Genomic DNA, 23,786 nt, shown 5'->3' with positions numbered 1-23,786 from the left:
ATCTGTTTCTTTGGGATTTTAGGACTTCCTTAGATAGGAAAATGGTCAAATAGATACAAAGCATAAACTGTAAAATATCTGTCAAACCATATTGTATAGTGTCTATCCTTTTCCAGAGCTATGGATCAAATTCTCCTCATATTTCTAACATGACGTGAACAAAAACTTAGAAGATATTGTTATCAGAATATAATCAGTACTCATGATATGTCCAACTATATTTGCCCATCAGGTAGTGGAAAATGAACAGACTCTTTTAGAAGCTTACATGATTGAAGCCTAGCAGCAGAATTCCTGTGTGAACAGTAAAGGCAAGAGTCACAGCGAGTACACAATGAATGGACGAAGTGCTGTCAACAAAAGTTCAATCTTTAAGTACAGAAAGGTGACCCCATTCATATACTTCATAAATACATGGCACTTCTGTGTTCAAAGTAGATAGTTCTCTAAGTAACAGCATCTCAGAGTCTTCCTCTTGTTTTTCCTTGTAGTGTAGAGAAACACCTGTGCCAGTCAATGCCATAGAATCCAGACATTTAGGAGACTCCACCCAGCAGAGTCCAAACCATCGAGACAAAGGCAGCATGATCCACTACTCCTTTAGCCAGCCATATTAACTAATGATTAACTTGTACCTTTGGAAAATGAAAAAAATTCTAACCAGAGTCCTCAAAAGTTCTTCGAAAAATGTTTTCAGGAAGTGGTTAATGCAGATATAGATTTTCAGTTAAGCACTCTTTTAGGCCAGCTCAAAGACTATCAACATAAATTCCTTCATGAGGCCGCATAATGCACTTGCCATAAAAAGTAGTTAATGGTCCCAATAGTCATCATAGTCTATAGAAAAAAAAAACCTGCACTGCATGAGCACAGCTTGTCAGAAGATTTAACTTCACCCAAACGGGGTTTGTCGAATTAAACAGTCTCTTTAAATAAACACCTACTTCAGCAAAGGCTTCAGTATTTTACCTAATGTTGCTTTGCCTGTATCCTTGAGTTTCAAAGAAGATCTTTCTACTATACTTTTATCTTTTTGGGCCGTTTCAGATTTTCCATTATTAGTAGCCTCTGTCACTTTCCCATTTGACCTTATGCTATTGGTCCTTTTGAAGGTACCAACACTTCCATTTTCTTTTAAAGTAGACTCTCTTATTACTGGTTCAGACTTTCCTTGGCGCAGGGATGTTGATCTAGTTATTGTTGAAGATTTTATTGGGGAAGGGGCAGGAGGTTCTGGCTTTGCACGGCGGGAGGAGGAGGCCACAGTGTTTCTGGCAAAACTGGGAGTAGATGATGAAGTTCTCAGAGTATTGGTTGGCGGAGCTTTGCCTACTTCTGCAGGTGGTGGATTTTGTTTTTGAGTTGTCCTACAGATCTTAGTTTCATCAAGTTTTGGCTTACTAATATTTCTAACTGGCTTTGCAGCTGGTTTTTTGACAGAACTTTTTCTCTGAATCTGATCTCTTTGAAAACGACCACTGCTGGAAGTAAAACTGGCTCCCCTTTGAAACTTGGGTTCCTCAGTAGCAATACTGGATCTTGGTGAAGACTTCTGCGTATTATCAGATTTTGCGCGTAGAGAATGACGTTGTGTCTGTCTGAGCTCATCTGATTTTGCCTCATCCTTAACTGAACTCCTGAGTTCTGTGCGTTTTATACTTCCAGGTCTGTTGGATTTAGAAATGGGTACAACTTTTCTCATTGTGATATGCTCAGAGTCATTCAACATACGAACAGGTTTTGTAGTGCCAATGTTACTTGGCCGAGTAGCAGTTGTCTTACTGACGCTTGGGATTCTTTCTTTCAAGGAGTTATGCCTCTTGGGGTCTGTAGGAACTTTATTTTTCAAGGTACTCTCCTTGGAAATGCTGTTCTTTCTACAACCATGTTCTGAGGTTTCAGACTGATCAGAAACAGAGGTATTTGATCCTATTCCACCATCAGATTCATCTATCTGGACACTTTCTTTCTCATACATATCTTTGCTTTCTGAACCATCCAGTGTTAAAGAATTATTTGTACCATCTTCGACAAAAAACAATGGCCTATGCTCTTGCTTGTTACCTGTGTGTTCGGACTTCCGACTGCCAAAGCTGTATAGAGGACCTCCAGCTTTTTCATCTGAAGTGCTTAATGAAATAAATGAATTGTCTTTGGTAGTTTCACTTAATGGCATACTATCATCTATACAGCTAAAGGAACCCAAGTTTAACTCGTCAGGTATTTCTATGTCTGTGACACATGAATAATTAGTGTTTTTGTTTCCAGATCCTTGGAGGTCAAATTTATGCAACTTTTTAACCAGCTCTCGTTCTTCTACAGTGACAGTTAGAGGATTTAATGCTGCCTTATTGTGCTTGCTGTCCACCATATTCTGGCAGCTTAGTTGTGGTTTGTTGTTATTTCTGTCTGTTTTATCTTGTTTGTAATTCAAGTTAGAAATGGCAGTGTAGTCAGGTACCTCATCTTCCAAACTAATAACAACAGTAGGCAATGGATGTGGACTTTGAGTGGTATCAACCTTATTCAAGTCCATAATATTAACGTTCTGGTCCTTTATCTCCCTTGTTTCTATCCATGCCACCGTGGGTCTTGGCTGGTGAGAGTGAGATCTGGGCAGACTGTTAAATTTGTTGGTTTTATCATCATGTGGTGCTTCTAAGTACATCTGCAGTTCTCGATCTGCTGTAACTCCTAGTGAAAGTCGGGATCTTCTTGAGCTAGAGTTTCTGCTTAATGGACTTTGTGGTCTTTGTTGCAAAAAAGGCAAAACATCTTCAAGTCCTTTTTTTGTTAATAACTCTACATCGCCTTCACTGCTACTCCTTCCAAAGCCTCCGTTCTCTCCAAAGATCCAGGAGCGTCTTTTAAGTTCCATATCCTTTTGTCTCTTCTGCAGCCGAAGATCTTGAATTTCCCTCTCTTTATTTTCCTATCCAAATAAAGGAACAAAATTAGAAACATATCCATATGCCTGTCTCGCCTAAAAGGAGTTTTCGAAATACGATTTAACAATCCAGAGAGATATTTTGTACCCAAAATTTAAAGGGAAAAAAAAATAAAAAATCTAAACCAATTGAGCACTTTACGATTACAGTTACATATGAGGGTCTTACCTTAACAGCTTTGTTAAACTTTTCACAAAAGTCTCGAAATATTTGGAAACATTCATCAAGTTTCATGGTTTCTTTGTCTTCACAGAAGAAGTCAATTAGAGTGTTGCCCTCCTTCTGTAATTCTACTTTGTGTTTTTCCAACTCTTTTAAGTCTTTCACAGCATTCTGAAATACAACAAATTAACGTCGCATATAAAATATAAGCCATTACCATTCACTACATAGCAATATGTACTACCATTTCTGTTTGTTTATCAATCAAACCTTCCTTACAAGCCACTCTTATGATGAGGCTCTCTGCCCTACATGCATGTTGATAAATTACGTACCTGAAGAAAGTGTTCCATTTGCTGAAACAACTCCGCGTCCTTCTTGATCTGGTCTTTGAGAGTTTTCGTTTTTGTTAATAGTGCACGGAACTCTGCCTCCATATTTTCTGTAGACAACCTGTAAGGTCAAGAAACAAAGTTACACAACATGTTCAAAGCCTGTGTTGAGGCATCATTCTGTAATGTTTGAACAGTTCACCAAACACCTTAATGTCAAACACAGCCATGCCTGGTTGTCAAATTCATAAAGCGGATAAATTGGGTGGAAGCGAGTTATCTCACAGGAAAAGAAGGCTTGTTACAGGATTATCAATGACTAATGTCTCACAGAATACACCACGCCATACTGTTCTGAGGTCACTTACTCTTGTGGAATGGTTAGAAAGTCAAGCTGACGTGAGCGACTGGTTAAATCTATGCTACATGTGGTTGCATTTATTAAAGTTTTATAATGCTGTGTGCAAATTGCGTTGGAATGTTTACTAGATACTACGCTTTTCAATACAGTAGAAGTATTTTAGGACACAGGAGCCCAACAGCTTCACAAAAGGTGATGTGAACACAGTCTACATTACAAAGGCAATCAAGTGCTGACTGACAAGTTAACAAATGGCTATTGTGAGCTGAAGGCAATGTCCAATATTAAAGCTACAAATAACTTACTTTAATATGTAATAAAAATAATATTTTTTAATACTGAACTTATTCTATTCAGGAGACTGGTTAGAGACAAACATTTCTATCTGTTCTACCCTGGTCAGGCATCCAGTATGGGATTGAAATTATCAACAGTTTCTTAAAAGATGCACAAATTGAACTGAAGAGGCTAGTACTGAAGGAAAGTATCAAAATGGTCCCTTAGATTTATAAACAGGAGTGGATCGACACTTATAGTGAACCCTTAGTCTGTATGATTGCTTGTTTTTCCAATCTCACCACTGGTAAAACCACACAAGTTCTCAGTACAGGATAAGTGCAGCTAAACAGCAGATGTATGGAAGAAAGGCAACCGATTCTTTCATCATGCCAGTTTACATGGTGCTGCTTTTCTGAAGACTTTAGTTTGCTCAGGACTGAAGTACAAGTTAAGCTTTTGTGCATGAATCAGCCTTTTGACCTGGCTTTCTCTGTCATAGTAACAAGTGAAAGGGAACCCCAGTAGTAATGTGGGAAAGCCAAGCAACTGACACAAAAAGGTTAAATTCTTGCTCTTTTTCATGTTCTGCAATTCTGCTTTGGGCATAGAAACTAAAACATAATCCCACTGGCAAGCCATGACTAACAGAATTTAAAGCTGCATTTTAGTTAATAAAACAGAAAATTCTGCCCTTTGCTATTTTGTTCCAAGGGAGTGCACCAGATTGCTTACTAGCACCATACGTCATTCATTTTGCATTTATAATATAAATATATATATTTTTTAAAGTAACTTCGAATAAAAATATAACACTATAGTTTCAAACGTATAATGACCTATCCTGTGAAAATAAGAAATTGTATTATTATTAACAACATATTGCACACTCCTTTAGAACTAGAGCATTTTATCTTAAAAGGGGTTTCTCCAAAAGCATGAAACTATGATTATGTGCAGAGAAAAGCATAATCACCTTCATATTGACTTCCTATTATGCCAAGAGACCCGGACTACCAGCCTTCTCCTGTGGGGTCATTTCTTACAGACGCCTCTCCATTACTAAGCTGTGGGCTTGATGTCATCGGACAATACAAAGGTGACATCAACCCCACAAATATGAATCCCACCGCCACATATGCGCATTTTCAGGGCGGCTGCAGGCTGCTAATCTTAGACTGGGGGTTACCAGCCTGTGAATATCAGCCCCCCAGTTGTCTGCTTTAACTTGGTAGTTTGTCAAAAATGAAGGGGGGCCTTACATTCTTGATAACCAGCCTTGCTAAAGAAAACAGCTGACGGTTGCAGCCCGCAACTATCAGTTTTGCCTGGCAGTTATCAGTAATATCTCCCCAGTTATTTAAAAAAATATTTTTAATTAATTTTTTTAATTATTTATTTAGCGCACTGTTGTGAATTCTGCTTTTGGGTTCCCTCCGGTGGTGGTAATGCAGTTGTCCCTGAGTTGCAGTCCTGGTCAGGTGTTTCTGCTGATTGCAGTTCTGACTGGGGTATTTAGGTGTGCAGGATTCATTAGTCCTTGCCAGTTGTCAATTGTTGTTGGGAGGTGTTGGACCTCTGCCTGGTTCCTCCTGCCTTTCTGCCAAATCAGCAAAGATAAGTGTCTGGTTTTTTTTTCTGTGGCACACATGCTGTGTGCTTCATGATTCAGTGCTATTCTTTTGTGTTTTCTTGTCCAGCTTAGATTGTGTCAGTATTTTCTCAGTCTTGTTGGATTCTCTGGGGTTGCAGATATTCATTCCACGTCTTTAGTTAGATTGTGGAATTTTTTGTATTATCTGCTGTGGATATTTTTTGAAGGGTTTTAATACTGACCGCCTAGTATTCTGTCCTATCCTTTCCTATTTAGCTAGAGTGGCCTCTTTTGCTAAATCTTGTTTTCTGCCTGTGTGTGTCTTTTCTTCTCCTACTCACAGTCAATATTCGTGGGGGCTGCCTATCCTTTGGGGTTCTGCTCTGAGGCAAGGTAGTATTCCTATTTCCATCTATAGGGGTATTTAGTCCTCCGGCTGTGTCGAGGTGTTTAGGGTTTGTTAGGCACACCCCACGGCTACTCCTAGTTGCGGTGTTAGTTCAGGATCTGCGGTCAGTATAGTTTCCACCTACTCCAGAGAAAGTTTCATGCGGCTCCAAGGTCACCGGATCATAACAGCGCACAGACTCCGGCTGATGAATACTCCCATGAGCCGCCGCCTGCTGTCGCTGTTATCAGCGGTAGCATGTGTAGGCTGATGGGAGCAGTAGTCCCATCAGCTGATGCCAGTGACCGGACATAAACATTTTACCTCCAATCACAGCTGTGGGCTTACGCTGTCATTTGATAGCATGGGAACCGCAGCTGCCTGACCGGCGGTAATGATTTTACCGCTGATCAGAGGCAGTGTTTGCCGTGCTGTCATGCACCTAACAGTGTGGCAAAAACTGGATGTTCGGGCCCCCCCATTCAAGTGAATGGGGTCCTAGTACTTTTCTGGTACCTGAACTTTTTTTTTTTTTTTTTCTTTTTCAACGGTTTGTCCAAACCCGAACATCCAGGGGTCTGCTCATCTCTACTAATGAGGTCAATTCAAGCCAAAAAGGTGGGTTTGTATTAACATACTAAACATATACGTGCTGTGACACTTTTTTCAACCAAATGCTTACGATTATTGGGATGCCCTACGCAGGGGATGATTACTACATAAAACCTGGGGGTATTCTAAGGCCTACTTAACTACTTGCTCTATACAGTATCACAGCTAGAGGTAGAACCTGTCACAGCCTCATGCACTGATCTGTGGAATGTATTAACACTAATACTATACGATAAATTGAGTCAGATTTTAATCGATATATTTAATTTATCCCTATGAGAACAGTAAAGGCAATGTGTGCAGACATCCACAAAGATTATTCCATTTACCTGGCAGCTTCATTTACATGATGCAGGGTCTCAGAAAATGTAAGTAATGTAGCATCTTTCTTTTGGGCTTCCTAAAAAAAAAAAAAAAAAAAAAAAAATATACATCTGGTAAAACAGCAAAGACGACATACCATGCAGACCACTAATGAGAATTATGGGCCCACTAAAGCTTTAAAAGCGGACATACTGACCCCATTCACAATTATTTTTGTTCCATTGACTGACTACTTGAAGATTCAAAGAGGATACCCAGGACTTAAAGGGCACCTGTCACCCCGTTTTTTCCGTATGAGATCAAAATACTGTTAGATAGGGCCTGAGCTGTGCATTACAACAGTGTATTTTGTGGACCCCGATTCCCCACCTATGCTGCCAAAATACGTTATCAAAGTAGCCGTTTTCGCCTGTCAATCAGGCTGGTCTGGTCAAAAGGGCGTGGTGTCTTCCCCCAGATCTTGCTTAGTTTTCCGTTGGTGGCGTAGTGGTTTGCGCATGCCCAAGGTCCCGAATCCACTGCACAGGGGAGCGAAAAGAGCGCGATGTGCGTTATTTCCCTGTTGATCGGTGGGGGCGGCCATCTTCCTTTGGCCACGCGTGCGCAGATGGAGCGCTCTGCTGCCCGCGGCTTCAGGAAAATGGCTGCGGGATGCCGCGCGTGCGCAGATGGAGATCGCGGCGGCCATTTTCCTGAAGCAGAATTCGCATCTCGGCTTCAGGAAAATGGCCGCCGCGATCTCCATCTGCGCACGCGCGGCATCCCGCAGCCATTTTCCTGAAGCCGCGGCCAGCAGAGCGCCGCTTCTGCGCACGCGCGGCCAAAGGAAGATGGCCGCCCCCACCGATCACCAATGAAATAGCGCACATCGCGCTCTTTTCACTCCCCTGTGCAGTGGATTCGGGACCTTGGACATGCGCACACCACTACGCCACCAACGGAAAACTAAGCAAGATCTGGGGGAAGACACCACGCCCTTTTGACCAGACCAGCCTGATTGACAGGCGAAAACGGCTACTTTGGTAACGTATATTGGCAGCATAGGTGGGGAATCAGGGTCCACAAAATACACTATTGCAATGCACAGCTCAGGCCCTATTTAACAGTATTTTTATCTCATACGGAAAAAACGGGGTGACAGGTTCCCTTTAAATAAAAATGTAATTGCTATCCGAGGCAACTACCTGACTGTTGTACCCAGCACCGGTCATTGACCGCTCCTGCCAGAGATTCAGCTGCTCCCTGCCAGAGCAGCAGCTTCTCTTCCTGTTGACAGGGCAGAATAACTGGCATCTTGCCGATTAGCACCTGGCTTCCACCAATTGACAGCTGGCTTTCTGCTGCCTAATCAGCATGACACCAATAGTCCCGTCAACAAGACAAACGGTCGCTCTGTTGATGTGAGGTTAGCGGAAGTCTGTACCAGAGAAGAACGGTGGTGGGGACAACGGGAAGGTAGGTAGCAACTACCTGTTAGTGTTTAGGCACATTTTTTTGCATTTATAAAACTCCCGGATATCTTGTTACGATGATCCAACATGGTGCATTCATTAGATCCATACAATGAGTAACAAATATCTGTCTAGAAAATGACCAAGACTGGACTACACATACCAGAGCCACAAAATGTAACAGATTCATTCCCGGTTTATTGGCCTTTGTGTCCGCCAGCCTGAGCAGTGATGACAATTTAAAACCCACAGCATTGCCAGCATATCCACCCTGGAGAGAAAACATAGGCAACGTAAGCACTGGAAGATCTCAGAAAACACGTCAAATGGGAATTCTACAGGGAACTGAGGAGGCACAAGCCGTATTATGTAAGAGATAGGTAACGACAATGGTAATAATAAGGAGGCTTCACACTTACTGCATTCATTATGTTCCCGGCTTGCAGAACCAAGAACAAGATGGAGTGTAGCTGCTCGCATGACATTAGTTCTAAAAGAGGAAAAGAATAAGTAATTAAGGAGTGCTTAAATAGGACCTCAATGAGATGTTATGGTCTTTGGGAATTGAAACCATAGTAAAAAAAGAAAAAATGAGTGGATTTTGTGGCAACTTGACTCCAAATAAAGCCTAGCCTAGAAGAATAGTGTAAAAATAAAAATAAACAAACAAAAAAAATCACGCTAGGGGCAATCCACACTTTTGTTAGATCCTTGTCCCACTTCTGTACAAGCCTATGTAATACAACTCTCTGCTCTGCTGTGTTGACTGTAATTTATCCCCAGCTCATTATTCATGAGTTTCATGACAGCACAATGCTTTTCGATACCGGATGATCTAATGCCGTAGTAAACACTACTGTGGTCGGCGTTACTTACAATGGCATCATCTCTTCTCAAATTCCTGGTTCAAATAGGGAAAAAACAATTGTGCAGAACTGAGAGAAGCAGCTTCTATAGTAAGATAAGAAAATGGAGCTACAAATCCAACAGAAACATATCATTGCTCTTGTCTCTGTACAGTCAGTATGACTCATTATGTATCAGTGCATCACCTATTGTGCAGGGTCATCTCATTATCCGGTAATTGGGAGCTGAAGTCAGGAAGACTTGTCCTTTTGTCCACCATTAGAATTTTAGAATTGTTGTAGGTGTAAATCTGATAATTTCCCTACACATTTTGTCTCAATTCACTGCTGTGGTTTGATGATATCCTTAAGAGTGCAAAATATTACTCACCAAACCAAGACTATAATTGCAGCTTATTGAAGCCACATGCGTAATAGTGATTTTTTTTTTTATTTTTTTTATGAGCACTCAGCATTAGACACATTCCTACAGAAAACACAAATCTAAAATAATAATAATAATAATAATAATCATAATAATATACTCCTAGACTGCCTAGAGACTACAAATGTCTGAAAGTCCTCACTTTGCTCTGCATTGACATTTTAGAACGTCAGTGCGGAGAAATCAGAATACATGAGATTGGCTGAGTCCTACAGTCGGCGCACAACCCCTACAGCTGCATAGGCTCTCCCCATAGAGAAGCAATATGGTTTATTACCACATCTGTCTTCTCAGTAACGGTATACATAAGTTGAGCTAGTGCTTGTATATATAGATTATGAATGACTGTCAGTCCTTCCTCTTGCAGACGCAGTGATCATGTGATTTGCTGGGTTTAGGGAGAGAACAAGAGCCGCTGGGTCCCAGGAGACACAGTCAGGAGGTTGATGTAACAACCTCAATTACAGGGGCAATTGGCAGTCAAAAGAATGTACTAATATACCACAATGCTCCCCTTTCCCACCCTACATCCCTAGCAGACGGGGGGTGGGGGGGGGAGGCATGTTTAATATATGCAAAAATAAAAATTGGAGGGAAAAAAAGGCTTAAATTAAAAAATGCCAGCATGAATCATAATTTCTAGCTGCTCACCCATGAAAAATAAATAAATAGATGTGGCCAATATCTAAAAATAATCTCTACGTAAATGGGAATAGATTTTCTAGTGATTCTTTGTGGTTGTTAAAATAAATTGTAAAATAGACATATTTTTTTTTTTTTTGCAAAATAGGAAAAAACAAGGGGGGTAGAAAGGAGGAGAAAAAGGGAAAACAAAACAAAAAACAAAGAAAAGGGGGGATTAAGGCAAAAGGACAGTAGAAAGTGGGAAATAAAAAAGTGAGGAGTATAAAAAAAAAAAAGATTAAAGCCCCACATATGAAAACTGGTAGGAAAAATTCTTTGAAAATCCAAATAAGAAAAAAAAAAAGTTTAAACCATTGAAAGTGCATGCATGATAAAACCCCAAAATGTGCCACTCAGGAACAGGACAAAATGGCCTGGTCCCTAACTGGCTAATAAGTAAAAAAACAAACAAAAAAAAACAATAAAAAAAACCAACAACAAACAAATAGCTTTTGGCCACTCCAATAGATTTTTAGTTTTTTTTTTTTTTTTTTTAACAAATCTTTAATGTGACAGTGAGTATAATGTAAAGCTCAATTTTCAGCTTTTCGCATGAGTAGCTCATACAGTATTAATAGCAGGCAGTTTCTGCAGCTGTCTGCCATGTTGACAAGCACATGGAGCTGCAGATTGACAGGCCCAAGCTTTAGTACGGCTGTGTGAACCTGACCTTATAAAAATAAGCTTTACTATTCAATAATACGGCAGATAATTTAGTGTAAATTTTGTGTCATTGAAGGTAGATTCTTTATCCTTTAGCTCAGTGCTTCGTAAACTGTGTGGCGGCCTCACCAGTCCGATGGCCACCAGATGAGGAGGCCATTTTTACAGAAGTGATTATAAATTGTACAGTCTTCTATGGGTGCATCAATCTCTGGATCAGCCACATAATCACCTTAGTGATTAGTGTTTGATTTGTCTCTTGTACCCTATATAAGGTAAACTAACAAGAATGATTTTTAAGGCTTTTCATCACAGATGGAGAGGCAGAGTCCTCATCTTGGATTGTTTGGTGGGGTCTCAGTAGAAATACTCTGAAAAGCCCCGGTATTGCTCATGACCTCAATATCTAATGTTACACAAAGTTATATACATTTACTGTATACATCCAAGTTGTTTGCATGTTTAATTTAGTGTGATTCAGTATTTTCTACCCTCCCACATTACAATACACACACCCGCACAAATGTGGGTCAGAACCATAATACAGTCCAAAATTATCTCTTGCAATAGCTAATTACTATGGTTAGCAGCATTTATGTCCACATATGGGTGTGCTTTACCATCTGTAAATCTGCCTTAGTGTTAAAATAAGCACTTGTATGCTAAAAATTCCCCCAGTAAATAAATGTATGTATGGCCTGCACAGACATGGAAGGAGGCAACTATCCAGGAACATGATGAAAACCTCCAAAAAAACCAAAAACAAAAACACAAAAGCCATGAGGACAAGCTGATCATCTTATGTGCATATTGGCCACCCGATCCTCCATTAAATAACGTCATGGAAATTTGGGATCCGGTAGGTTAAAGTTAAATATTCTCCATTAGTTCCAGAACATGTTATTCACATTTTTTTTTTTTTTAACACATGCAACATAAAAACCTGATTGAAACAATAAGTCGTTTTCTGACAAGACATCTCTTCTAAGTTACAAGCCTTTACACTTGGCAGCCTTTTCTACTGAAGCAGCTGTATTCTAGGGAGACCAGAATAAGCCCAACACAAAGTTATTGTCTAGGGAAAGCAGGCTTCCATAGGAACCTGTGGCTTGTGTTTTGTATACGAGGTATAACGATCTGTATACAAAGCAAACCGCACAATCTGGGATTTGTTGACTGGTTTCCTTTACACATTTTTAAATATTTCTTAGCTGTAAAGTTAAAAAAAGAAATAGCACATACTTTGAAATTCAATATTCTCATTTTAATCTCAGACAGGAAAACTTTCAAAACACAGCAGTTTAGTCATTAAATTTCAAAGTAAGTACATCAGCCTCATCAGTCCTGAGAGAGCTACGTAATGATGCCTGCAGTTTGCATAGTGAACTCGGATTACATTTATGCTTTAAAAGGAAGCTAGTTTTCCAAGCATGTACAGTAACTAATTCAGGCTGGGATGGGACTAAAGTTGCTGTACACATCATATAATGGGGGGGTCGCATAGTCTCCCATTAAAATAACCACGCGTGCGCAGCTGAGCATTTAGGTGCACAGGTCAGAGGAAGATCACTGAGGGAATATCGATAGCTTGGTTACAGGTAGAGGAGAACTTGCCATTTTGGAATGAAATCTGTGTAAAGTGGAGCCCCGACATTGTACATCCAGGTGGACAAATAACAGACCAGTGTCCATCAGATCTGCGTCTTGTCTGTAATAATGGAGGGGATTCCTTTTTTTGCATCAGTTTGAAGCAAATTAGTTAATTATGTATCTGGCGTGTAGCTGGGAACCAGACTGATTTTTATAGTAAGCCGCAGACAAGAAACCACACACAGAATCTTCAGAAGCGTTGGAATGGTTGCTCTCTCATCACAAGCTAGATTGCGCACATTGTTTCCTGACAGAACTATCCATGTAAAATAATTAAAATGTATATAGCGCCATCGTATTCCGCGGCGCTTTACAGACATCAGTGTCCCCATTGGGCTCACAATCTGCATTCCCTATCAGCACATCTTTGGAGAGTGGGAGGAAAACAGAGAACCTGGAGAAAACCCCAAACAAACACGGGGAGAACAAGAACTCCCAGGAGTCCAAATATTAGAGAAATGTAAAAAACCTACACACGCCATAGCTCAGTGTGAATACCAGCGCAATAGAGCCAGGTCCCCCGATACCAGCATACCTTATACGGATTGTTCCTTTTAATACACAACGGAGGATATAGAATGAAAGGAACAATATGAGCGGCTTCTGATCACTCACCTTTTGTAGCTAATCGGATTATCATCATATCCTGATTCAGAGACGAGTAAGAGGGTGAAAATTCTCTCTTCAGCACCATGGCTTCTATTCTCAAGGAATAACTGGAGAAAAAAATAAACATCTTTGTTTAAGGCTTATTTGTGTTGAAGCGTTGGTTTTGCATAGAGACAGATTTGCATTACTAGCAAATATGGCAGCACAATGAGACATTACCACACAGGTATTTTACATAACAATCCTTCTTAGCCACTTGGACAGGAGCCTCATATCTGTCTGGTGAAATGTTAATAGGAACTCCAACACTTTCTTTGTACTTTAACAAAGAGTTTAGCTGATTAGCACAAGTACAAGCATCTCAGGGCCTCTGGAAATGCCAGAGTATCCATCAACAAGCCAAGCCAACCCTGACTGAGTCACAGACCAACGCCTTGTAGAGCCCTGAACACAAAGTAATATGGAAACTGATGCAAGACATGTGTTGATAACACAAGATGTCAATCATACAAATAAGCATAGGACTGCATTGTTCTTTGTATTACAGAAAAATCATTATGGAAGACTTGGTAAATCTTCTACACTGCCATCACCTGATGTGGACAGACCTGGACTGTCAACACGTGTAATTTCTGTCTCAGGTCTACACAAAAATCTATTAAAGTCAGAAACAATCCAACTATCTGATCTAGCCTGAACTGCAAGATCTTGCCCAATTTAAAGAAAGCTGGTCACCACCCCTGACATGTCAGTTTCAGAAAATAATTGCATTCCCCATGAAATACCAGTTCTAGAGCAGCTTTTCTAATGACCCCGAATTGTGAGGCTCCTCTACTGTCACCTCCTGGAAATTTAGGAATAAAGTGACAGCTGGGAGCTACCAGGAAGGGGGGTGTCCCTGCATCATCTGACATTGTCCAATCAGTGCAGTCTCAGCAGGGACACACCCAATTTAAAAAAATTTACAACTGGGTATTGCCATTCGCTTTTATCAGGATTAATACAGAGAAATTGTACAATGTTCAGTTCTAAGAAAAGCTACTCAAAAATTGTTATTTTACAAGGAATACAACTAAGACAATCTACTCAGGATTTGAAAGCTACTTTTAAACAAGAACCTCTCTCGCTTCATTTGTAAATTTAAACTGGGTACCTCCTCCAACGGGTGATGCTCCATTGATTCCGGAACAGTTTTTTTGTTGTTTTCTGTGGCCCTCAATTCCAAAGTTATGGCATCCAGGAATAAAAGTTCTCAGGAACCGCCTGGGCGTAAACCACAGAACTTCTGTGGGTGTGGCAGTCTTTTCATTGGCCAGCATCGGAGGAGAAAAAGCAGATGCCTATAGAGAAGATCTCTAGAATACGCCCACTTCGTTGAATTACTTCTTTATTTCTGGGGGGTGGTGTGGGATTGGTTAAGTTTGGAACAAAAACACTGTTCAAAAATCAGTGGAATTGTGAAAATTGGAGGCAGTACTCAGTTTAAATTTAAAAAAATCCAGTGAAAGGTAATGATAATGATAAAGTACAGTAGTTCTTATTTAGCCTAAACTGCAGGATGATTTATGTAATCTGCCTATTTACAAGAAATCGTAACAAGTTGTCCCACTGCTAGGGCCCCCAGTGACCACCTGTACACTTTAGAGGAACCTTAGAATAAATTTTCATTTTGATGGCAGCGCCACCACAGGCAAAATATACTATTACACCTTATTATTGAGATTAATAGCCCGTCCCTGTAATAGTTGTGACCAGTTCAACACTTTTTTTTTTGTCTGGCTTGTAGATCATTGTCCTAAACAAGTGGACCCTTCAATAAACTCAATGTTTTCAAGGGTTTTTGAAAATCTAATTTCCAATGACAAAACAAAATGAAATACAAGAGATAAATGACCCAGAATACAACAAATTTACACCATAAGTCAACATGATATTTTGGTTTTAACTTACTTTGGCACTTGAATCAGCATGTACATGAAGGAATCTGCCAGTGACAATTTTGTGATTTCACCATTGAAGGCTTTCAACTTCTTCACCTACAGAAACAAAATGTAGACAGATATTATTGCATGCACATCAATACAGGAAAATCAGACAGAATAAGCACAAACATAAGAGGTATCCAGACTAAAAGCTATCAATTCCAGGTGGTTTATTTTATTCCATCGAAACAGGATAGCTCAGTTGTTCCCAATATGAAAAGACACTCCCAGATCGTACAGCACGCTAAGCCGATAATAGTCCTACAAAATGCCTTTTTTCCCCCCACATAACTCTGAAATTGTTTAATTTCTATATAAAGACAACCCTGTAAAGGTTATTTGTAATCCCATATGTAGCCAACACAGCATGTTAAGACAAGATAGGGTATAAAAGTAGAAACAAAATATATACACATAATTGTACCTAATCCCTCACATAGTATACAAAAACACAATGGGCTGCAATAATAGGATTTGTGCACAGCGTATTATTAAAGAATTAGCTATACAGGTATATGTCATATTTGACATGCAAATCTTTTACAAATCTACGAACAAATTCAGATATGCTGCACGCAACGTGCTAAATTAGAGAACAAAAAATAAGAAAGCAGAACAGGACATTTCTGACGGAAAAGTAAATGGATGTTTCCTGGCAACGGAATAATATTGCAGGATTCTGGACAAAAAAAATTAACTGCTATGGTATTTTTTATTAGCATTACCAATATTTTTTGAGCACGGCACTTTCATATACTGCAGCTAATCCTTTTTGCAGTAATACAGTAACAGAGGTGATCACAAATTATTATCTATTAACAACGGATGCCACCTACTTCCTCCCTCTCTTAGCCACCGCCAGGCCTGGACTGGCCCACGGGAGAACAGGCTTGATCCGAACACTCAACAAGCGAGTATTTTGCTCATTTGTGAGGCAATAGCTGGCATGCTTCGGCAATGCTTAAATTTGTGGCAGCGTTGCATTTTTTAATTTTCCAAAATTGCAAAAAAAAAAAGCACTTGGTTTTGGCAGTATCTACCAAATTCATGGCACGGCAAAAATGTTGCAGTTTGCACACGATTGCCCCAAAAACAAAGCACTGCAGCCTCTCAGGTGGAAAATTGGGAACTCACTTTCCTATGAACACTCGCTTGCCATCAGTAAGGGCGCTTCTAACACACCAGAACCGCGTCAGGTGTTTCCTAGGTTTTTAATATGGCTTGACTTGCCGGAATAAAGTTTTTGTGATTTTACTATACGGGTTGAAGTGACAAATCCTCTCCTCTCTGTACAAAAAGATTCTCTATTTAACAGGATAATACCCAGCACTCAAGTACTTCTGAATCAATTGCATTATAGAAAAACATAGTGGCATTCATACAATAGCAAACCAATGGAAATATATATATATATATATATATAATTATTATTATTAATAGTATATATTTTTATTGCCTTATTATTTGGGACAAGAAGCTTTTTCTGTTGTATAGATGTGAAATAGTTAGTATTTTGTTTTAACTCTATCTAGTATATACTTTTTATATGGTCTCCAGCAAAATAAAATCTTGATAACTAGTAGCATGTAGTCTACAAGTAGGATGGGATATGTTCGTACAGCTCTGTGTCCTACACAGGGAGCAGCCAGGAAGGTTGCAGAAAGATTACCCCTAAAGTAAACTCATAAATGTGCATAGTATACAGCCGCAAATTAAACCACATTGTAATTTAATGCTCATTTAATAAAATATGTAGAGCCGCTTTAACAATTCTTTTAAGATAGACAGACTATAAATGTCTTCAAATATTTATAGGTTTTTCAAAGAAAAGCTATGAAAATGAATAGTGGGATGTGGTCATAATTCAGGCTCACATTATAAGCTTGCTGAAGCATTTGGCATCAGGGAGGCAGGCGGATGCAGGCAGCGCTGTGTGCAGCTATGGAACACGCTTGTCAGGACAGCGATAACAGATGAAGCTGCGGGGCAAGGCTGCTGCCTGCACGTATAACAAAGCTAAACAACAGCTTTGTAGGAAGGGATTACCACCGCAGATAGAAGATCCCACAGAAATACTCCTCATCTCACTCCCTCATTAGCAGTAATACCAAGTATTTCATCTTAGGTGTAACCGCATTACACCAGGCCTAGATCATGGCCAAAGTCAACCCTTACTACAGTTTCCCACTTCTTTAAGGGGAATACTGTATATTCATTTTTTATTTATTTCCCTTTAGAACAGACCACTGTGTGCATACGAGTGTGAAGTTAAAGGGCTCGTACTGTGAAAAAGATATTGATGACCAATCCGAAGGATAAATCATTAATATCACATCAGTGTGGTCAGACACCCGGCACAGGTACAGACCAGTTATCCTCTCCATCTGACCACCACTGGAGCAAGCACACTGAACAGTGGTGTAATGCGCAAGTCCATTCAATGTGCAGAGGCTGCTGCCGGGTACTGTAGCTTGGCTTTTACTCTGTTGATTTGCCTTTGCATTCTCACAAATTACATAACCAAGTGATGTGCCGATTTGGCTCCCAATGGTCTCACTGTTACATATCTGTTCCACATCTATGTGGGAGTCAGCAAATCACAGATGTTATAGTTTACCTGTTGTAGAAAACTCCTATAAAATACATATGATAGAGATTTTTTATATATATATATATATATATATATATATATATATATATATATATATATATATTTATTTGTCTAGGGGTTTTTCTTCTGTCCTGGAAATCCCGCATCTCTGATTGGTCGAGGCCGCCTGGGCCGTCTCTGGTGATGGCTTATCTCATTGACTATTCCTCTGTCGTCAATCTGAAATCAGACTTGCCAGATCCTTACACATCTATTGGAGGAGAGTTGGGAGACCCTTATGCAACTGGGCCCGATGATAATTGGCAGGTTAGGCTCACATTTGTCCGATTTGGTCCTCAATTAACCAACATCCCCAATGAGTGCAAACACGTACCCAAGTATTGACATCGTACTTTGCAGTATCTTAGCCCTCATGTCACACTGTGATACACGGTCTGTAAACACACTATGTAATAGCAGCAAAGGTTAAGCCCCCGTCAAATTAGTCCTTTATTTTAATGACTAGCTTTGGTGTCGCTGACAGAAATTATCTAGTCCCAGCAGGAAGGGTGGCAGCAGCTAATGGAAACCCTGGCAGTGGAATGTTGTGACATCGCAGGATATGATTTTTCCAACTTAAATATTCAGTATGTTAGTTCACGTTTTAAACAAAGCACTGGGGGGGGGGTGTTATGGGGTCCTGAACATCAGGAGGTAAACACCAAATTATTGTTGAGAGGACTCAATCACAAAAAACATCCCTATAAAGGTGCCAATGGGTAAGGTTATTCCTCCAATTTGTGCATCATTCTGAATAAGAAACTACTTAAAAAAAAAAAAATTTGTCATTATTGAAAGTTAACTAAGTAGACAAAAGCCTGAATAATACATGTGATCCTGTTGCCCTCTGTAACCATATATACAGTTCCCAAGTTCACGGAATAATAGCCAAGTGTGCTGGACACGTCTATCAATGGAAAAAGTCACGTCACTAATGCGGTCACAAAGTCTTTATCACCATTACCTTCTGTGCAGGAGAAGTAGTAACCCTTTACATGCCACCTATTATACTGCAGAGTACGTAGATATATGGTTTTGTGAGAAAATAATGCAGTATAACCTGTGCGGCATTCTTAGTAGAAGTGTGAAGACAGAGATATTGTCAGTCGCTGATCGCACCGCTCACTGGACCCAAAATCCAAGAAACAGCAGAGGATTAAATAAAAAACGCCCGTTATACTGAATCTTCCCACAAATCTATATATCAATCTAATAACCGATATAGAAAACAACCATTCACACAATACTATAATAATAATAATAATAATAATAATACAAAAACTTGATTAAAGACTACATAGAAAAAAAAACGACACAAGGAAGAGAAGTCATGAAGAGCAAAAAGAGAGTCTGATAAGGGAACTGGTACCAGCTCATGAACAAAAATACAGGAACATTTTATACGAATACTCTATTGTTGTGTTACAGTTTGTTTTTCTTTTTTTTCAATTTTCTATTGATTCATAAAGGTTTTATTTATTGAGATCTAATGGTTTACATAATATGTATTTCTCTTATGCCATCCCATGCAACCTGATCTATATTGCATCATGACCATCTTATGAGCTGTATTTTCATTTTTTACTATTTTTGCTTGTGAGCTGTAACCGATTCCCTTATCAGTTGGCGGGACACTGTCATTTTTATTCTATGTATTCTTTAAAAATGTTTGCATTATTATTATTATTATAGTATTGTGTGAAGGGTTCTGTTTTCTATATCGGTTACTGTCCAATTGTCATCCAGGTTTACGATACATCAGCTCCTCCTGCTCTTTAACATGGTTACTTGCACATTGGCCGGCATTTTCATGGCGACATGTTCTCTTTAACATGACTAGATTTACAACGTACAGTACTTGGATAAGTTAGTCGTACCTCTTCAGCCTCTGGAGACATCTTTAGAAGTTCCTGAAGGGCTTCAGAGTCATACAAATCACACTTTCCCTTTCGAATATCTTCAACAATATGTTCAGCAGACCTAATAGAAAGTCAAAAGAATATTTACATAAAGCATATAATATATCTATCTGCACACACACACACGGATTTATCCACCCATCCACCATGGCGTATAGCGGCCTTCAAAGGTGGGTGCATAAATAATCCTCCCAGGAATAAGGCTATGTTCACACGCTGCGTTTTTGCTGCAGTCAAACTTGCTCTCTCAGCAGTAAAGAAGCTGCTTACAAAAAGCAGGTTTTGCTGCATTTTTATTGTCTCTTGTGCATGTTGATAAAGTTTAGTGCTCCCCCCAAAAAAAATCATGATGCAACTTCCTTTAGCTTTTCTCCCCATAAAGGCAGCAAACCCTGATAACTGTGTTTTTGCACTTACTGCTTTCTATGGGTGAAAAAAAAAACAAAACGCTGAAAGTGACATGCAGTAGTTTTCAAAACTAGTCAGGAAAAAAAAAAAAAGTGTGCATAACACTTCTGAAATCTCAGCTTTGGCTGATACTGTAAAACGCAGATTACAAATTAGCATTAAACATAACGTGTGAACATAATTTTTGACATAGGTCCAAATAATGTATAATAATAATAATAAATAATAATATTTATTTTTATATATTTTATAATTATATAATGGATTATACAACGTGTGAACATAGCCTAATGCTGATAAAATTACAAGCAGAGATACAGGCAGCATTGTGACGGTTCCAATGAAAGAAAGTGAATTTATTCACTAAATATACAATATTCTAGCTGTCTCATTGTGTTCTTTATCTTGTATTGTTTATTTGATACAGGCTGCATTGAGACAGCAGAAACGTTGCATATTGGTGAATAAATTCACTTTCGTCCACTGGAGCCTTCGGAGCGCTGCCTCTGATGTGACGTTTTGGAAACCTCAGATTTAGTGCGAGCTGTATTATGATACATCCTTGGTACACTTGATACCCTTTGGTATTTTAGCCTGGGGTGTTCATACACACTGAGGAATGTTATATACAAGGCACCTTTACGACCACTTGTCACACGTTTGTACAATAGCTTTTATTTATTTTTTAATTTTAAATTAGCTTTTTTAATCGCATTTCCTTTTAGCGGATATCAAAAACAAACAATTAGAAGCCGTCATGAATAAAATACACTCACTGGCCACTTTATTAGGTACACCTGTCCAACTTCTTGTTAACACTTAATTTCTAATCAGCCAATCACATGGCGGCAACTCAGTGCATTTAGGCATGTAGACATGGTCAAGACAATCTCCTGCAGTTCAAACCGAGCATCAGTATGGGGAAGAAAGGTGATTTGAGTGCCTTTGAACGTGGCATGGTTGTTGGTGCCAGAAGGGCTGGTCTGAGTATTTCAGAAACTGCTGATCTACTGGGATTTTCACGCCCAACCATCTCTAGGGTTTACAGAGAATGGTCCGAAAAAGAAAAAAAATCCAGTGAGCGGCAGTTCTGTGGGCGGAAATGCCTTGTTGATGCCAGAGGTCAGAGGAGAATGGGCAGACTGGTTCGAGCTGATAGAAAGGCAACAGTGACTCAAATCGCCACCCGTTACAACCAAGGTAGGCCTAAGAGCATCTCTGAACGCACAGTGCGTCGAACTTTGAGGCAGATGGGCTACAGCAGCAGAAGACCACACCGGGTACCACTCCTTTCAGCTAAGAACAGGAAACTGAGGCTACAATTTGCACAAGCTCATCGAAATTGGACAGTAGAAGATTGGAAAAACGTTGCTTGGTCTGATGAGTCTCGATTTCTGCTGCGACATTCGGATGGTAGGGTCAGAATTTGGCGTAAACAACATGAAATCTTTGGGATGTGGTGGAACGGGAGATTCGCATCAGGGATGTGCAGCCGACAAATCTGCGGCAACTGTGTGATGCCATCATGTCAATATGGACCAAAATCTCTGAGGAATGCTTCCAGCACCTTGTTGAATCTATGCCACGAAGAATTGAGGCAGTTCTGAAGGCAAAAGGGGTCCAACCCGTTACTAGCATGGTGTACCTAATAAAGTGGCCAGTGAGTGTAGTTTCCTATGTGCACAAACTATGGCAGAACTCACTTTTTAAACTGTTTCAGGAATATCCCAATATTCATGCTTCGCTTGGAATCCAGCAGAGAAACCTAGAAAAACAGAAAGCAAAGTATCTCTAGAAATGAACATCCACAATATACAACTTGTATTGGGTGGAAAGCGTAAGGCGATGTGCACGTTGCGGCACGGTGTGCGACAGACGCATTCATTATTGAGAATCTAGCAGCAGACGGTCCTGTAATAGATACAGGTAACAGAAGATTTCCCTTCCATGATAAACCTACCTTTCTTCTATTGAGGAGTTTTAGCCACCGGACACCTTTACTTAAACACACCAGTTTCTTACAAGAATTTCTTAAAACATAAAGCATTAATCTCCGATCCAATCACCAATCACCAGAACATGGGGGACTTGGCCTTCAAGGTCTCAATTAGACGAGGCATGCAACCCGCTGCTCCCTATGGCAGGGTGAGAAACAAGCCAGCATTTATCACCTTTCTCTTGTACAGGCGATAAATGCTCCTACCCAATTAAAGGGAACATGACAGACACTGGTTGCCTCACTGCAGCGGTCTATGTTTTACTCTGACAGGTCTCCCTTTACATATACATAGTGAGAGAACTGTCAATCAAATGGAACTGGGAGAGGAGAAACCAACAGGATCGGCCTTGGACGCACAGTCGCCAGCCGGCTTTTCTGAACTGCAGCAGTATTTCAGGGTAAAATCCACAACTGTTCTAATGCAGCCACCAGTGTCTGCATCACATGGTTCGGGCAGCATGAATCTCCTGTCAGGTCCTCTCCAGGTACCTAAAATAATAGTCAATTTAGAAAAATATAACTAGTTAGCAATTTGCTTCAATTAAAAAGATTGTTCCATTTGTCAATTAAAGTGATATCTTCTGCATTTATGAAGATTTTGACCTGCACCTTCTTCCGTCTTTGCAGTATAAGTTTCCCGTTTCCTTCCGGAGCAGCACTCTGTTGGGATTTACAGACGCTCAGCATCACAGACAATGGTTCCCATTAAAGTAAATGGAACACAAAACTATGAGGAGCTGACAATTTTCAGGAACAAGCAGTTACAGCACATACCCAGTAGCAATCTTAGACTTCTACTGTATGTGCTCCGCCAACCTCAATGTAAGAAATAGAATTAAGTCGAGGAAAAAGTAAGGAAGACTTCAAGAGCAGGACAACATACTTGCTGGGGACGCATTTACTGAATTTTTCCCAAGGACTTAAAAGGAATCTGTCACCAGGTATTTTCTACCTGATCAGAGAGCAGCATAAGGCTATGTGCACATGTTCAGGATTTTTCGCGATAAAAAAAAAAAAAAAAAAAACACATAAAAAGGCATAAAAAAACCCGCATAAAAAAACGCATACATATGCATCCTATCATTTAGAATGCATTCCGCAATTTGTGCACATGATGCGGTTTTTTTTCCGTGAAAAAAAACGCATCGTGGTAAAAAAGCAGCATGTTCATTAATTTTGTGGGGTTTTTTGCATTTTTCCCACTATTTAATGCCTAGGGAAAGCTCCGGAAAAAAAAAGTGAAGAATCCGCCAAAAAAAAAGGGCGTAAAAAACACACACACAAAAAAATGCATGCGGATTTCTGGCAGAAATGTCCGGTTTTGGTCAGGAAATTTCTGCAAGAAATCCTGAACGTGTGTATGTGCACTAAAAGTAGAAAGAAAGAGACCCAGATTCCAGAGATTTATCACGTCGTTTACTGCGTGCAGCATTTGCAACACAATCCGAGATCTTAGATAAAAGGTGAAGCGCAAAAAAAAAAAA

General features: G+C 39.8%; 1 protein-coding gene across 2 annotated transcripts in view; it reads right to left on the bottom strand.

Moving 5' to 3' along the window:
• Positions 1 to 598: 598 nt before the first annotated feature.
• The window catches only part of FHDC1 (FH2 domain containing 1), a 47,740-nt gene continuing 24,552 nt past the window's right edge, over positions 599 to 23,786 (bottom strand). For both annotated transcript variants that reach the window (XM_077279329.1, XM_077279330.1), the window contains exons 3-12: positions 22,007 to 22,068; positions 19,854 to 19,956; positions 15,295 to 15,380; positions 13,351 to 13,451; positions 8,868 to 8,938; positions 8,612 to 8,719; positions 7,003 to 7,073; positions 3,446 to 3,563; positions 3,117 to 3,281; positions 599 to 2,932 (exon numbers count right to left, since the gene is read on the bottom strand). In XM_077279329.1, the coding sequence (XP_077135444.1) occupies positions 941 to 2,932; positions 3,117 to 3,281; positions 3,446 to 3,563; positions 7,003 to 7,073; positions 8,612 to 8,719; positions 8,868 to 8,938; positions 13,351 to 13,451; positions 15,295 to 15,380; positions 19,854 to 19,956; positions 22,007 to 22,068 (2,877 nt within the window). In that variant the 3' untranslated portion in view covers positions 599 to 940. The remainder of the gene's footprint in view (positions 2,933 to 3,116; positions 3,282 to 3,445; positions 3,564 to 7,002; positions 7,074 to 8,611; positions 8,720 to 8,867; positions 8,939 to 13,350; positions 13,452 to 15,294; positions 15,381 to 19,853; positions 19,957 to 22,006; positions 22,069 to 23,786) is intronic.

Source organism: Ranitomeya variabilis, chromosome 1, assembly GCF_051348905.1.
Source record: "Ranitomeya variabilis isolate aRanVar5 chromosome 1, aRanVar5.hap1, whole genome shotgun sequence".
Lineage (NCBI taxonomy): Eukaryota > Metazoa > Chordata > Amphibia > Anura > Dendrobatidae > Ranitomeya > Ranitomeya variabilis.
This window is presented reverse-complemented; position numbering and strand designations above follow the sequence as displayed.